Genomic DNA, 16922 nt, shown 5'->3' with positions numbered 1-16922 from the left:
TTAGTCAAGTATATGATTAGCTTTGGATTAAACTAGATCACTCTGAAAGCTGACGTCCCTCATTTTGATGCTTGAGTTGTGACTATTTCCATTGTATAACCACGGTTTTGTATGGCTAAATATGCACCTTTTCGAACAAACTGTATATGTATGTTGTAAAATGATGTTACAGGAGTGTCATCGGAAGAATTCTGAGAAGGTTAGTGAAAAAATTAATATATTTTGGCGATGATAACGTTATAGCTCCCTTTGCCTTGAATTCATGCTCTACTAACGTTTGCACATGTGGTATGCTAACTTATCGATTTATTGTGTTTTCGCTGAAAAACGCTTAGAAAATCTGAAATATGGTCTGAAATCACAAGAACTGTGTCTTTCCATTGCTATGCTTTGTCTATTTTTATGAAATGTTTTATGATGAGTAAATTGGTCATACACGTTGCTCTATCTAGTAATTCTAGTCGATTTGTGATGGTCGGTGCAATTGTAAACTGTGATTTCTACCTGAAATATGCACTTTTTTCTAACAACACCTATCCTATACCATAAATATGTTATCAGACTGTCATCTGATGAGTTTTTTTCTTGGTTTGTTGCTATCAATATCTTAGTTTAGCCGAATTGGTGATAGCTAGTGGTGGAGAGAGAAAATGGTGGACAAAGAAAGATGGTGTATTTTGCTAACGTGGTTAGCTAATAGATTTACATATTGTGTCTTCCCTGTAAAACATTTTAAAAAACAGAAATGATGGGTTTATTCACAAGATCTGTATCTTTCATCTGGTGTCTTGGACTTGTGATTTAATGATATTTAGATGCTACTATTTACTTGTGAAGCTATGCTAGCGATGCTAATCAGTGTGGGGGGGGTGGGGGGTGATCCCGGATACGGGGTTGATACTCGTGAAAGGTTAACTGACTTGTCTAGTTAAATAAAGGATGAATAAATAATAAAGTCTTGTACGAGGTGGAATCATATGGATTTCATTATCTATATTCCACAGTACAACAGTTCTAATATCTCACCTTGCTGCCCACAGTTCAAATAGAAGCTCGGGACCTGAGCGTTTGCTTGCACTGCTATGTACACACTATCTCCGTCAAAGGGAATTGGAAACGTGAGAACACCAGATTGTTGGAATAACACACAGAGGGAATCCGTATTTACACGTACCAAATGGCACCCTATTCCCTATGTAGTGCCCTCCTTTTGACCAGGGCCAATAGGGATCTGGATCTGGAGACGCAGACCAAAACATGTCATCAAGAAGTTTCCCCTCTATTCCCTCAGCTGTTATAGAGGACTGATGATGATGCAGTATGAGCATTGAACGGTGCTCTACTTCTAACAGGGACACAGGTCCATAACTTATTAATCTAAAGGAATGGGAGGAGGACAGGAAGAGACGGGGAGCAAACATTCCCTCGCTCCTGTTCTCAAACAAGCCCAGCAAAATGAGTGCATGATCCCTGACGACATACAGCGATGACATGAAAAGCTTTTAGCTCTCGCGGCCAAGGATGCTAGAGTACTGAGCAGAGACAGTAAAAGAGAGAAAGAGAGAGAGACAAGGAAAGAGAAAGAGAGAGAGGGGTATGGTCAAGATAAAGAGGTCTGGGAGATATAGCCACGAGCGAAGAGGAAGTGGTTGTTTTTTACTTCTCTTTTCTCTGTCTGCCCGGTGCTGTTAGAGACAACCTAACCTCTAGTTGCTGGCTGACAGAGTGCACTGCAGACACACAGAGGTGGTTTTTGCTTGTTAGATATTACTGCATTGTCGGAACTGGAAGCACAAGCATTTCGCTACACTCGCATTAACATCTGCTAATCATGTGTATGTGACCAATACAATTTGATTTGAGGTGGTTTTTGCTTTGACAATGAGTTTGCACTATCTGAGAGAACTGTAACAGATTTCAGAGAGGCATGGGTATGTACCAGAGGTCGACCGATTAATCGGAATGGCCGATTAATTAGGGCCGATTTCAAGTTTTCATAACAATCGGTAATCGGCATTTTTGGACACCGATTATGGCTGTTTTTTTCTTTTTACCTTTATTTAACTAGGCAAATCAGTTAAGAACACATTCTTATTTTCAATGACGGCCTAGGAACGGTGGGTTAACTGCCTTGTTCAGGGGCAGAACGACAGATTTTTACCTTGTCAGCTCGGGGATTCGATCTTGCAACCTTCCGGTAACTAGTCCAACGCTCTAACCACCTGCCTTACATTGCACTCCACGAGGAGCCTGCGTGGCAGGCTGACTACCTGTTACGCGAGGGCAGCAAGAAGCCAAGGTAAGTTGCTAGCGAGCATTAAACTTATCTTATAAAAAAACAATCAATCTTAACATAATCACTACTTAACTACACATGGTTGATGATATTACTAGTTTATCTAGCGTGTCCTGCGTTGCATATAATCGATGCGGTGCCTGCTAATTTCTCATCGAATCACAGCCTACTTCGCCAAACGGTTGATGATTTAACAAGCGCATTCGTGAAAAAAGCACCGTCATTGCACCAATGTGTACCTAATCATAAACATCAATGCCTTTCTTTAAAATCAATACACAAGTATATATTTTTAAACCTGCATATTTAGTTAATATTGCCTGCTAACATGAATTTATTTTAACTAGGAAAATTGTGTCACTTCTCTTGCGTTCCGTGCAAGCAGTCAGGGTATATGCAGCAGTTTGGGCCGCCTGGCTCGTTGCAAACTGTGTGAAGACCATTTATTCCTAACAAAGACCGTAATTAATTTGCCAGAATTGTACATAATTATGACATAACGTTGAAGGTTGTACAATGTAACAGCAATATTTAGACTTAGGGATGCCATCCGTTAGATAAAATACGGAACGGTTCCGTATTTCACTGAAAGAATAAATGTTTTGTTTTTGAAATGATAGTTTCCGGATTTGACCATATTAATGACCAAAGGCTCGTATTTCTGTGTGTTATTATGTTATAATTAAGTCTATGATTCTACGACCTGTAACGGAACCTCTATGATTTGATATCTGATAGAGCAGTCTGACTGAGCGGTGGTAGGCAGCAGCAGGCTCATAAGCATTCATTCAAAACAGCACTTTCGTGCGTTTGCCAGCAGCTCTTCGCTGTGCTTTAAGCATTGAGCTGTTTATGACTTCAAGCCTATCAACTCCCGAGATTAGGCTGGTGTAACTGATGTGAAATGGCTAACTAGTTAGAGGGGTGCGCGCTAATAGCATTTCAATCGGTGACGTCACTCGCTCTGAGACCTTGTTCCCCTTTCCCCTATGGGTAACGATGCTTTGAGGGTGGCTGTTGTCGATGTGTTCCTGGTTCGAGCCCAGGTAGGGACGAGGAGAGGGACAGAAGCTATACTGTTACACTGGCAATACCAAAGTGCCTATAAGAACATCTAATAGTTAAAGGTATACGAAATACAAATGGTTTAGAGAGAAATAGTCCTATAAGTCCTATAATAATTACAACATAAAACTTATTACCTGGAAATATTGAAGACTCATGTTAAAAGGAACCACCAGCTTTCATATGTTCTCATGTTCTGAGCAAGGAACTTAAACGTTAGCTTATTTACATGGCACATATTGCACTTTTACTTTCTTCTCCAACACTTTGTTTTTGCATTATTTAAACCAAATTGAACATGTTTCATTATTTATTTGAGGCTAAATTGATTTTATTGATGTACTATATTAAGTTAAAATAAGTGTTCATTCAGTATTGTTGTAATTGTCATTATTACAAATAAATAAATAAAATCATCCGATTAATCGCTATCGGCTTTTTTTGGTCCTCCAATAAATCGGTATCGGTATTGAAAAATCATAAATCGGTCAACCTCTAGTACGTACAGATCAATAAAGAAACAGACAGACATAAAGACAGACAGAAACACAATCAACCCCAACACACACCACCCCAAAACACACGGGCGCGCAGGCAGGCAGACAGACAGAAAGACACACCACCCCCATACCTCCTGGTATCGTCATCCTCTTGTGTCCTCTGGGTCCTAACCCAGTTCTCCAGCTGCCTCATGGAGTTGGTTCTGGTCAGACTCTTCTCTGGCTCCTGGGCCTGCTGGTTCTGAGGCGGGTCATGGGCCTTCCCTGCTCCTCTGCCCAGGGTACCTACCACCTCCCCTGGGCTTTGGTCCCCAGCCCGCTCCCCAGAGCCGTTGACCTGATGTGGGGCCATGTGCTGGGAGACCTGTACCTGGCGGGAGGCTGTAACTGCTGCTGCGATGGCTGCTGCCTGGGCTGGTTGGAGCTTGATGCTGTTGATTTTAGTCAGAGGCCTCTCAGCACTGCCATCCCTCTGGAATCCATACTTGTTCCCTTCACGGAGGGTTCCATACTTATCCACTTCCCTAAGGGTACCATACTTATCGAGCGTCCCATGCTTCTCTCCATCCCGCAGGGTACCACACTTACTCCCTTCCCGTAGGGTTTTATACTTCTGTCTTTCATCAAGGGTCCCATAACGATCTGACCGATCTTTCTCAGTCATAGACGTTTGCCTTTCTACCCCTTTCTGGAGGTTGTATTTCTGTCCATCTTTCTGGAGGGTGTATCTCTCTCCTTCTTTTTGCAGTGCATATCTCTCTCCATCCTTCTGTACCAAGTACTTCTCCCCGTCTTTCTGAGGTGCGTATTTCTCCATCTGAACATCTTTAGGCACAGAATATCGTTCGCCTCCATCTTTCTGCAAGGAATACCGCTCGCCGTCTTTTTGCAGGGCGTACCGCTCGCCGTCTTTCTGCAACAGGTACCTCTCTCCGTCTCTCTGCAGCGTGTAGCTCACCCCGTCTTTCTGAAGGGAGTATCTCTCTCCGTCTTTCTGCAGGGTGTAGCGTTCCCGCTCTCTCTGAAGGGTGTGTTTCTCTGGGTCTTTGTGTTTCCTGTCCCCATCTGTGCGGTCCATGCTGCGGGTAATGGAGGGCTGGCGCGGCTCAAGGTTCCTCTCGTTGTTCTGGATCTCTGGTCGGGTCAGAATCCGGTTGTGGTTCAGGATGTTGTTCACCTCCTGGGGACAGCAGCGGTCCACCTTCAACTTATCCAGTCTGGAAGAGTGAGAGGAGGGGGAGAGAGAGTGACTGACGAGAGAAAAGGAGGGAGTGAACAGGGATTGACAACAGTAAGAGAAAGAAAAAAAGACAGATGAATGATAAAACGATGAAGATAAATATATATCAACAAGTCATTACCAAGCAGGTTCACAGAAAAACATATTTTCACATTCCAACAATGGACTCCTGCTGTGTGGGTGTCAGGCGTTGGGCTCTACTGCTACATCTCCCCTCCTCCGCCTGCCTGCCTGCCTGCCTGCCTGCCTGCCTGCCTGCCTGCCTGCCTGCCTGCCTGCCTGCCTGCCTGCCTGCCTGCCTGCCTGCCTGCCTGCCTGCCTGCCTGCCTGCCTGCCTGCCTGCCTGCCTGCCTGCCTGCCTGCCTGCCTGCCTGCCTGCCTGCCTGCCTGCCTGCCTGCCTGCCTGCCTGCCTGCCTGCCTGCCTGCCTGCCTGCCTGCCTGCCTGCCTGCCTGCCTGCCTGCCTGCCTGCCTGCCTGCCTGCCTGCCTGCCTGCCTGCCTGCCTGCCTGCCTGCCTGCCTGCCTGCCTGCCTGCCTGCCTGCCTGCCTGCCTGCCTGCCTGCCTGCCTGCCTGCCTGCCTGCTTCGGGGGACCAGAGAGAAGCAGAGGAAGTGAGTGTTTTTTAAAACATCACTATCTGCCCTCAGCACTCTGAGGGCATAGTGAGACATGGCTACTTTGACTGAGCAGCCATCCACTGCTGCAACCTTTCAGTCTGTTACAGAAAGGCCATTAACAGGTCTGGTACTCCAGAGGGAAATAGCTCAAGGCTAGCCACAGTTCTTTACCGCCTACTGCGGTCAGGGACAAGTCACAGTGACAGCCACTTGGGACTGCTAATCTAATGCTCCAGTACATAATGTATTTCTACCTGGGATTTTTCTAGTATTTCTCAGTGAGGTAAAAGGTACAGTAATGGCAGTATGTCCAATTTCTATTGGCAGACTTTAAGATGACAGCAGTGCTAAAGTACTTGCAGTGTGCAGACATACAAACAAACCTCCAGACACGGCCTGCATCACGCCACAATGATGAAGCTAGGACTGCTGGTGTGCTGTGCTTCCAGGATAGGGAAGAGTAGGTGTCACTGTCTATCGGAGTCTCTCCAGAGTATAAAGCGCTGTATGCCCATGTCGATAAGCCTTCACGAACAGCTCACGGCTAAAACACTGCAATTACCAACAGCACTAAAAGTATTTTGTTGTATCGAGTGTGAAGTGCAGAAGCAAGAAGAACTAACACTTCGATTTTGTTGCCTCTGATGTGCCACACCAACAGAAGAAAGAAAGTTTAACTGGAGGCAGTGAGGATGGATACCATTGCTGTGCTGTATAGCCCTAAAACTATAGCTTCTTGTTCCCAGCTATGCATCTTCAACAAAACATCTGGTAATTGTCTTCTAAATTGATGCGATTTCTCGCTTCTGCAAGAAACACTGCAGTCTCTCACGGCTGTCCATTTGCTTACAAAACAAATGCAATCACTGTTGGTAGATTGCACGGTTCAGTTGGTAGCTTTCATTGCCATAGGTCAGGCAATCAAGGCAGTCTGGCTGCTATAGGAGGGATTTGGGTTTGTGGGCAATTCTATCTGGGTTTACCCACCTTCTGATTGGCTCTGTGTGGACCAGGGCTGCGTCCGTCATCACTTTCATCCAGGACTCCATGTCTTTGGCTGTGTCTGTGCAGAAGTAGTATGTCCTCATGTTGGAGTGGGTCGCCTAGCAGGGAGAGAGAGAGGGCGGGAGAGGGAGAGTTGGTAAGACAGAGGAGCGTGAGGAAGGTAAGTGGGTAACCTTGGCAAGACCGCAGGGAGTTTTTACATCACCTTCTTTGGAAGAGGTGTGCACGTGTTCGTCAGTCTGTCTGTGCACACACGCCTGTGTGTTTGAGCGTGAATGTGTGTGAGCATCCCTACCGCTCCAAGGCTGTGTAGCTAACTTCAATTACCTGCTAAGGCTTAGGACCATAAATAGAGCAGTCTGACTGAGCGGTGGTAGGCAGCAGCAGGCTCTGCAGAGGCAGAGACTGACACTAAGTCAGCATCCCAATTGGCACCCTATTCCCTTTACAGTGGCTTGCAAAAGTAGTCACTGCCCTTGGCATTTTTACTATTTTGTTGCCTTACAACCTGGAATTAAAATGTATTTTTGGGGGGTTTGTATCATTTGATTTACACAACATGTCTACCACTTTGAAGATGCAGAATATGTTTTATTGTGAAACAAACAAGAAATAAGACAAAAAAACTGAAAACTTGAGCATGCATAAATATTCACACCCCCAAAGTCAATACTTTGTAGAGCCACCTTTTGCAGCAAATACCGCTGCAAGTCTCTTGGGGTATGTCTCTATAAGCTTGGCCTATCTAGCCACTGGGATTTTTCCCATTCTTCAAGGCAAAACTGCTTCAGCTCCTTCAAGTTGGATTGGTTCCGCTGGTGTACAGCAATCTTTAAGTCATACGACAGATTCTCAATTGGATTGAGGTCTGGGCTTTGACTAGGCCATTCCAAGACATTTAAATGTTTCCCCTTAAACCACTCAAGTGTTGCTTTAGCAGTATGCTTAGGGTCATTGTCCTGCTGGAAGGTGAACCTCCGTCCCAGTCAAATCTCTGGAAGACTGAAACATGTTAACTCAAAATAATTTCCTGTTTTTAGCGTCATCCATCATTCCTTCAATGATCTGACCAGAGTACCTTCTTCCATATGTTTGGGGAGTCTCCCACATGCCTTTTGGTGAACACCAAACGTGTTTGCTTATTTTTTTTTTTAAGCAATGGCTTTTTTCTGGCCACTCTTCCGTAAAGCTCAGCTCTGTGGAGTGTACGTCTTAAAGTGGTCCTATGGACAGATACTCCAATCTCCGCTGTGGAGCTTTGCAGCTCCTTCAGGGTTATCTTTGGTCTCTTTGTTGCCTGTGGTTAATGCCCTCCTTGCCTGGTCTGTGAGTTTTGGTGGGCGGCCCTCTCTTGGCAGGTTTGTTGTGGTGCCATATTCTTTCTATTTTGTAATAATGGATTTAATGGTGCTCCGTGGGATGTTCAAAGTTTCGGATATTTTTTTTATAACCCAACCCTGATCTGTACTTCTACACAACTTTCTCCCTGGCCTGTTTGGAGAGCTCCTTGGTCTTCATGGTGCCGCTTGCTTGGTGGTGCCCCTTGCTTAGTGGTGTTGCAGACTCTGGGGCCTTTCAGAACAGGTGTATATATACTGAGATCATGTGACAGATCATGTGACACTTAGACTGCACACAGGTGGACATGATTTAACTAATTATTTGACTTCTGAATGTAATTGGTTGCACCAGATCTTATTTAGGGGCTTCATAGCAAAGGGGGTGAATACATATGCACGCACCACTTTTCCGTTTGAAATTTGTTGAAATTTATTGAAACAAGTTATTTTTAAAATTTTACTTCAGTAATTTGGACTATTTTGTGTATGTCCATTACATGAAATCCAAATAAAAACCCATTCAAATTACAGGTTGTAATGCAACAAACAAGGAAAAATGCCAAGGGGGATGAATACTTTTGCAAGGCACTGTATAGTACACTACTTTAGATCAGGGCTAGTGTACTATATAGGGAATAGGGTGCCATTTGGGATGCCTCCTAACACACATCAGAGGACAGGACAGAGAGTAGGGGATGTGGGGGAGTAGAGAACGGATGGGTTTGTTACTGTGTTATAGACGGTGTCAATGTGTAGGAGTGAATCGGTGTTGACTGTGATGACTTGTGTGAAACGGTATGTGAGGATAACATGCTCAGAAGGTGGATATAGCATTGTATCAGTATATACTTTCCTTCATATTCTCTCTCTGCCCATCTTGCTCCAATCACCCTCTTGCCCATTGAGACTAGAAAATCTATTGACTTTATCATGGATCTACGCACAAAGAGCTCTCCATATACAAACACATTTTCAGAGATTCTCTGAAAGGAAAGACCAAAAGCGCAAAGTGTGTGTGTCACAGTGTGTTTACACTAGAAAGCAGTGTCGCGCGGTGAAACATCAGAAGCCATTCACTTTCAATGGAAGGAAAGAGAGAGAAGCAGAGTGGGCGAGGGACCGTTGAGCGATGCGAACATGGGCGAGGGACCGTTGAGCGATGCGAACATGGGCGAGGGAGCTGAACAGGGTGAGACTAAAGCTGAACTATTCAAATCCTCCACGATATCGCGACGCGAGCGACAAATTGATGCTCACCATAGCTTCCTACCCCTACTGGATTGTCTGACAATGGCTGTTGATACATAGCACTACAAAAACTCAGTACAAAAGCAATAACTCTGCTGTGTTATAAAGCGGGAAGACGTGCTTCCGCGTAACCTACCGCTGTCTATCACAAAATAAAGTTTCTTTACAGATATCCACACATTATACAATCCAGACCGATGGACAAGGAGTTACGGATTATAGATTTGCCTTCAGTAACAGGAAACAAGTACCCCCCCTAAACATTTTTCCCAAGTTATTTTTCGGACTCCGGCATTGCAACCACCTAGGCCGTCCACTCGCGAAAGCGCAGCGTCCTTTATAGGGCTGTGTCTGTGTGTAAAGTACTGACCTTGAAGGCATATTTCCTGCTGATGTGGTCGTCGACAGACAGCATGGAGATGTGGAAGCTGGGCAGCAGGATACTACCCAGGATGCCCTCCTCCTTCTCGTCTACAGGACAGAGGACGAGAAGAATCGTCATATATGGTTTATAATGTCGATACAGGCTTTGGAATAGTGCATTACGGTCCATCTGGTGAAGGAAAGTCGGGAGAGATCAGAGGAGGGGAACTATCAGCATTCTAACAGGACAGTGGACACTGGATGTACCGAAAACATAAAAGGTGCCTGCGAAGTTCTGACGCATTATCTTCGGTCTGGGTGTGTTTCCCGTCTCAGATAGGACCATTTAGTCTGGAGTTTATCAGAGAATGGCAGGGAGGGTTGAGCATGGCGGGATGTTCACTTTCTTTCTTTGCTAAGAACCCCCAAATCCCGGGCTTACAGCATGTTACACAGTAGGGTACCCAAACCAGATAGAACAACAAAACCGTTTCTCCTCGGGCCGCTTTGCCAAACAGCTATCATTTCACAGTCAAATTGAATCCTAACAGTGCAACTCGGTAAACAAACACACTAACTGGGGTGTGAAGGCATAGCACCAAAGACAGACAAGGAAACAATGATGGAATCAATCCCTCTGCTTCTCAGAGTGTTACGTAAAGCTGGGTTGTATAATGCCTACACAGTGTTGTAACACGCCATCTGTAGAGTGCAGCATGACTGCAGCAAAACCAACAGAGCCCAAACTCAGCTTCAGGGTTTACTTTAAACGGGCAAGTACAGCAGAATTCCCTGCAGCACTCCATCCCTGCGTCTGCCCCGCTCTCTCTCTACTGCTGCATTATTAACTGAGAGGAGAGGGAGAGAGATCGAGAAGACGAAATGAGAACACAGCACCTCTTCCTTCTGAAAGCAGCACCTCTACCCACATGGACATACTGTATTACCTCAATGACATACCTCGTACCCCTGCACATTGACTCGGTACCGGTAGTACTTCTATATAGCCTTGTTATATTTCTATTGTGTTACTATTTACTTTTTTATTTAGCAAATATGTGTCTTCTTTTTGTAACTGCCCTGTTGGGAATGGCCTTGAAAATTAAGCATTGCACTGTCAAGTCTACAACACCTGTTGTATTCGGCACATGTGAACAATAACATTGGATTTGATTTCAAAATGGGGGTTTCACTAGATTCTACAAAGAAGAAGGTGACCTTAACCTTTAAGCTATGTGATGATATGAATAGATTTGATTTGATCATTCTGTGGCGACAGAGATCCTGACCAGAGCGGAGCCATCAGTCAATCAGACACGGCCATTCATATTCCCCCAGCAACCTCTTTCCTTCCTGCCTTCAGATAGACACAATTCCTAGTCAAAACTTTGCCTCTGAAAACTCATTGACAGACAGCACTTAAGTTCAAATGAAGTGAGTGAAGAAGATAGGAGCGCGAGAGAGAGCTAGATGTTGTTATCAGAAAGCATAGCACGTCAACACTCTTTTAAGAACTCTTCTCTCGTCTCTTGGTTTGCCAATAAACAGGAAATTCCCCTCTGGGCATGTCATGAAAGAGCTGGCTGATTGCACTCCGGGACCATTTAATTGAACAATTTATGGAAATTAAACTCTGAAACCTGGGAGAATTGTGTTACGTCTGCAGCAAATACGTTTGCCTTTTACCGCTAGCTATGATGCACCTGGTGGATGTCCTATACTCAAACTTTGACAGTGTGTTGCATTTTGAGTGTGTGTGTGTGTGTGTGTGTCTCACCTCTGTAGTAAAACAGGCACATGTCAGACAGCACAAACCACCTCTTCTTCCATAGCTTCATGCCCGTGCTGTCCTACAGGGGAACAGAAGATAGGAGAATACAATCAGATACTGAGACAGAGCAAAACATTTGGTAGAAGCGCTTCCTTGCCCTCTGATAAGCTAGGTGAGCCTTTCGACAATAAATGGCAAATTGCTTCCATCTATTCAAGCATTCGCTATCAGATCTAGTGGATAGAGCGGTGTTCCTCAATCCTGGTCCTGGATACCTATAGGCTGGCTTGTTTTTCCATCTAGACCTACCTTGATTTGCTGAATTAGACGCGTAAGTAGAGCTAGGCTAGAACCAAATCCTGCCCACCCTGCTGTCACTCAAGCTCGGCGTGGCCAACTCTGTCACGGAGTTCAGGAAGCAACGAACACACTCCCTCTGATCCCAGACAGTTTCATTAACCACAGCTATCTCCTCCCACTGAAGCAAATTGGCCTTATTTAATTAATATTTTTAATAACTACAAGGCAAGTTTCCCATTTCTGTTTTTATAGCTGTGTGTGTGTGTGTGCGCTTGAGTCTCTAGATAATAAGCTCCAGTCTTCTCTAACAATAATGGCTTCTCTTCTCACGATGCCTTTCCTTTTTTATTCATAACACAAATAATCTAAGACTGTTTGGTTGTTTTTCTTGTTTTCGTGTTCAGCTTCTTCTGATGCACGAGTAGGAGTACAAAGCCTTGCCGTCATCAAGAAAATATGTCCCCTTTAAGAGAAGACTTTGGTTGTCAGGTTTGAGAAGGAGAAAAGGCAAGTCTTTCGAGAGAGAATCAATGCAGCTTTGAAAGGGTAATTCAGCATGGTAGAGAGGGAAGCATATAGGAGGAAGGTTATTGACAACAGCTCAACGCTAGTTGGAAACTGAGTGATGCTAATGTTGATCGTTGTCAGGGAGTGAGTGAGTGTGGGTGTGTTTGTGTGTTGTGTGTGCTAGGGGGTCGAGACACATTGACAAATTGACCCACAGCCAGAGCTTGGTGAGGGAGAGGAAATGCTCACGTTGCATTGTACAGGTTGAAAGATAATGAGCAAAATAGCTCAGCCACCACAAGGTTGGCCGAGCAAGTCTGTAAAGTGACCTGATTAATTGAGACAGAGAGAAAGTTACATCTAATCAAGGATGGTTGTCACTTTGCTTGAGGGACCAGGCCACCGTATCAGTACTAACTAAAACAAAAGACTAAGGCTATGTAAATGAGAATGACAAAATGATGCATCAACATTTAGACTGAATACAAGTGATAACAGATAACAAGAGATGAGGTCACTCCCCCCCCCCCAAACCAATCTGATTTCAATCCACTGTCTGGGAATACAGATTCAAAGTTAATGCATCTCTTTCTGAATGAGGGTGTCCCTGTTAAATAGATAACTGGATAACCTAACAGACGTGTGTGTGTGTGTGTGTGTGTCTGATGTTACACATTTAACCTTTACTAGGCAAGTCAGTGAAGGGGTTTTAAGGTCCCAAAGACCCTCCCCATTATTGATTAAGGGGACCTTAAGATTCATATGTTTTGCTGCAGGCCTTATAATAGATACTGTTGCTATGTGTCTAAAAACTCTGCCACTATACGTTGAACAAGCCATCTATATTAGTCTTTGTGGTTAAGCCCTGGTTGTTGTGAGTGTGTTTGCAGGCTAGGTCTGAGTCAGACCGAAACTAGATAAAGAGAAGTAACCACTGTCTGGTTTTGACATTTTGATCTTGTGTGACAGTGGACAATGCTAATAAATTCAGAAAAGCTACTGTACTAGGTTACCTCAGCTTATTGTTACACACATACATTGACGTAGGTGATCATACCACTAGGGAGTGATCACATGTATAAAATCAGCTGTGCCCTTAGGTGGGGTGCAGAACTTACTCTGAAACATACGTGCTGTGTTTCCGTTGCCAACTTCTGTCTGCAATTGCATTAATAAAGGTTTGCTTGATTTACTTAAAGAAGATATTGTCTGATTGCTGATTTCACCAATAAGCCAATGATCGACAAGGAACAAGGAACCTACCCCGACTTCAGTTAAGAACTAATTCTTATTTACAATGACGGCCTACACCGGCCAAACCCAGACGACGCTGGGCCAATTGTGCGCCCCCCTATGGGACTCCCAATCCTGGCCGGTTGTGATAAGCCTGGATAAACCCCTATGACATTGTCAAGTTCCCTTTGAGTGTGTGTGTGTGTGTGTGTGTGTGTGTGTGTGTGTGTGTGTGTTTACAGTGCCTTCGGAAAGTATTCAGACTCCTTGACTTTTTCCACTTTGTTACATTACAGCCTTATTCTATAATGGATTAAATAAATAAAAATCCTCAGCAATCTACACACAATAACCCATAATGACACAACGAGAAAAAACAACAACCGAAATACCTTATTCACATAAGTAGACACTCTAAATTGAGCTCAGGTAGACCCTGTTTCCATTGATCATCTTGAACTGTTTCTACAACTTGATTGGAGTCCACCTGTGGTGAATTCAATTGATTGGAAATGATTGGGAAAGGCACGCACCTCTCTATATAAGGTCCCACAGTTGACAGTGCATGTCAGAGCAAAAACCAAGCCATGAGGTCAAAGGAAATGTCCGTAGAGCTCCGAGACAGGATTGTGTAGAGGCACAGATCTGGGGAAGGGAATGAAAACATGGAAGCTTGGCCAAACTGATCAATCGGGGGAGAAGGGCCTTGGTCAGGTAGGTGACCAAGAACCCGATGGTCATTCACAGAGCTCCAGAGTTCCGCTGTGGAGATGGGAGAACCTTCCAGAAGGACAAGCATCTCTGCAGCACTCCACCAATCAGGCCTTTATGGTAGAGGGGCTAGACAGAAGCCACTCCTCAGTAAAAGGCACATGACAGCCCGCGTGGAGTTTGCCAAAAGGCACCTAAAGACTCTCAGACCATGACAAACAATATTCTCTGGCCTGATGAAACCAAGATTGAACTCTTTGGCCTGAATGCCAAGCTTCACGTATGGAAGAAACCTGGCACTATCCCTACGGTGAAGCATGATGGTGAAGCATGATGGTGGCAGCATCATGCTGTGGGGATGCTTTTCAGCAGCAGGGACTGGGAGACTAGTCAGAATCGAGGCAAAGATGAACGGAGCAAAGTACAGAGAGATCCTTGATGAAAACCTGCTCCAGAGTGCTCAGGACCTCAGACTGGGGCGAAGGTTCCCCTTCCAACAGGACAATGACCCTAAGCACACAGCCAAGACACTGCAGGAGTGGCTTTGGGACAAGTCTCTGAATGTCCTATAGTGGCCCAACCAGAGCGTGGACTTGAACCCAATCGAACATCTCTGGAGAGATCAGAAAATAGCTGTGCAGCAACGCTCCCCATCCAACTGGACAGAGCTTGAGAGGATCTGCAGAGAAGACACCCAAATACAGGTGTGCCAAGCTTGTAGCGTCATACCCAAGATGACTCGATGCTGTAATCACTGCCAAAGGTGCTTCGACAAAGTACTGAGTAAATGGTCTGAATACTTATGTAAATGTAATATTTCTGTTTTTTGTCTAAACTTGTTTTTGCTTTGTCATTATGGGGTATTGTGTGTAATTTGATGAGGAAAAATAATTGTATCAGTTTTAGAATTGATTGTATGTCTGTGTGCAGGTGGCTATCCCCTCAAAGCCCGTCACACAGACTCTCTCCTCAACCCACTGATGAAGGCTGTGTAGGCTGCACACTTCCAACACCAACTCATCATCATGCATACTGCAATCAGCCATTTGATTTGCTCAGGTTCTGCAATTCTCTGGACTATTTTGAGAGTAAATTGCAATGAAGAAGTAATTTAGTCAAGTTCTTCTATTCTGGGAACTACAAATGATGTACAAACTTTCCAATACCTGTTTGTAAAGCCAGTTGCTCTTGACCGCCGGGGCATTGGGGTTCCTCTTAATAGAGTTGGACCTCTTGCCAAAGTTGTGGACCTTTTTGTAAGACCTTGAAGGCTGAAAATGTAAATGGCCAAACTGTCAGTTTACTGTATATAAAAACATTTATATACAGAGCCATGAAAAAGTATTGGCCCCCTTTCTGATTTTCTTTATTTTTGTATATTTTTGATACTGAATGTTATCCGATCTTTAACCAAAACCTAATATTAGATAAAGGGAAGCAGAGTTTACAAATAACAAAACAATTGTATTTATTTCATAAACAGTTATGCAATTGGAAGCGTTTGGTTGGAGTCATTGCATCTAAAGGTGGCACAACCAGTTACTGAGTGTAAGGGGGCAATTACTTTTTTGGGTGTTGCATAACTTTGTTAATTAAATAAATAAAATAAATACACTTTTTGGGGGTTATTTGTAAACTCAGGTGCCCTTTGTCTAATATTAGGTTTTAGTTGAAGATCTGATAAGTATTTTTTTGTTTGTTGCAAAAACAGAAAATCAGAAAGGTGGCAAATACTTTTTCATGGCACTGTATATATACACTGAACAAAAATATAAACACAACATGTAAAGTATTGGTCCCATGTTTTATGAGCTGAAATAAAAGATCCCAGAAATGTTCCATTCGCACAAAAATATTATTTCTCTCAAATGATGTGCACTAATTTGTTTACATCCCTGTTAGTGAGCATTTCTCCTTTGCCAAGATAATCCGTCCACTTGACGGGTGTGGCATATCAAGAAGCTGATTAAACAGCATGATCATTACACAGGTGCACCTTGTGCTGGGGACAATAAAAGGCCACTCTAAAATTTGTCAAGTTTGTCAGACAACACAATGCCACAGATGTCTCAAGTTTTGAGGGAGCGTGCAATTGGCATTATAACTGCTGGAATGTCCACCAGAGCTGTTGCCAGAGAATTTAATGTTCATTTCTCTACCATAAGCCGACTCCAACGTTGTTTTAGAGAATTTGGCAGTACGTCCAACCGGCCTGAACAGCAGACCACGTGTAACCACGCCAGCCCAGGACCTCCACATCCGGCGTCTTCACCTGCGGGACGTCTGAGACCAGCCACCCGGACAGCTGATGAAATTGAAGAGTATTTCTGTCTGTAATAAAGCCCTTTCGTGGAGAAAAACTAATTCTGACTGGCTGGGCCTGACTCCCCATTGGACGTGCCTATGCCCTCCCAGACCCACCCATGGCCCACCCCTGCCCAGTCAGGTGAAATCAAAAGATTAGGGCCTAATGAATTTATTTCAGTTGACTGACTTCCTTATATGAACTGTAACTCAGTAAAATCGTTGAAATTGTTGCATGTTGCGTTTCTGTTTTTGTTCAGTATATATACAAATACATTTCTGAAGATGCATAATTAGAGGAGGAGAGTTACAAATTCATTCAAAATATCCTCCTTCATCAGTAAATATAGGTGAAGACCGTTAACATGCATTTGGCTCTTTGGTGTTAATAAACAAATAAAGTTAAAAAGCAAACAGAAGGA

At 44.1% G+C, this 16922-nt stretch overlaps 1 protein-coding gene across 1 annotated transcript in view; it reads right to left on the bottom strand.

The window, feature by feature from the left end:
• The window catches only part of LOC120031969 (pleckstrin homology domain-containing family A member 5-like), a 182639-nt gene that overhangs the window by 37891 nt on the left and 127826 nt on the right, over positions 1 to 16922 (bottom strand). The window contains exons 7-11 of the mRNA XM_038977861.1: positions 15363 to 15467; positions 11452 to 11524; positions 9682 to 9782; positions 6706 to 6821; positions 3993 to 5078 (exon numbers count right to left, since the gene is read on the bottom strand). Coding sequence (XP_038833789.1) covers positions 3993 to 5078; positions 6706 to 6821; positions 9682 to 9782; positions 11452 to 11524; positions 15363 to 15467 — 1481 coding nt within the window. The remainder of the gene's footprint in view (positions 1 to 3992; positions 5079 to 6705; positions 6822 to 9681; positions 9783 to 11451; positions 11525 to 15362; positions 15468 to 16922) is intronic.

Source organism: Salvelinus namaycush, chromosome 38 (genome assembly GCF_016432855.1).
Source record: "Salvelinus namaycush isolate Seneca chromosome 38, SaNama_1.0, whole genome shotgun sequence".
Classification (NCBI taxonomy): Eukaryota; Metazoa; Chordata; class Actinopteri; order Salmoniformes; family Salmonidae; genus Salvelinus; species Salvelinus namaycush.
This window is presented reverse-complemented; position numbering and strand designations above follow the sequence as displayed.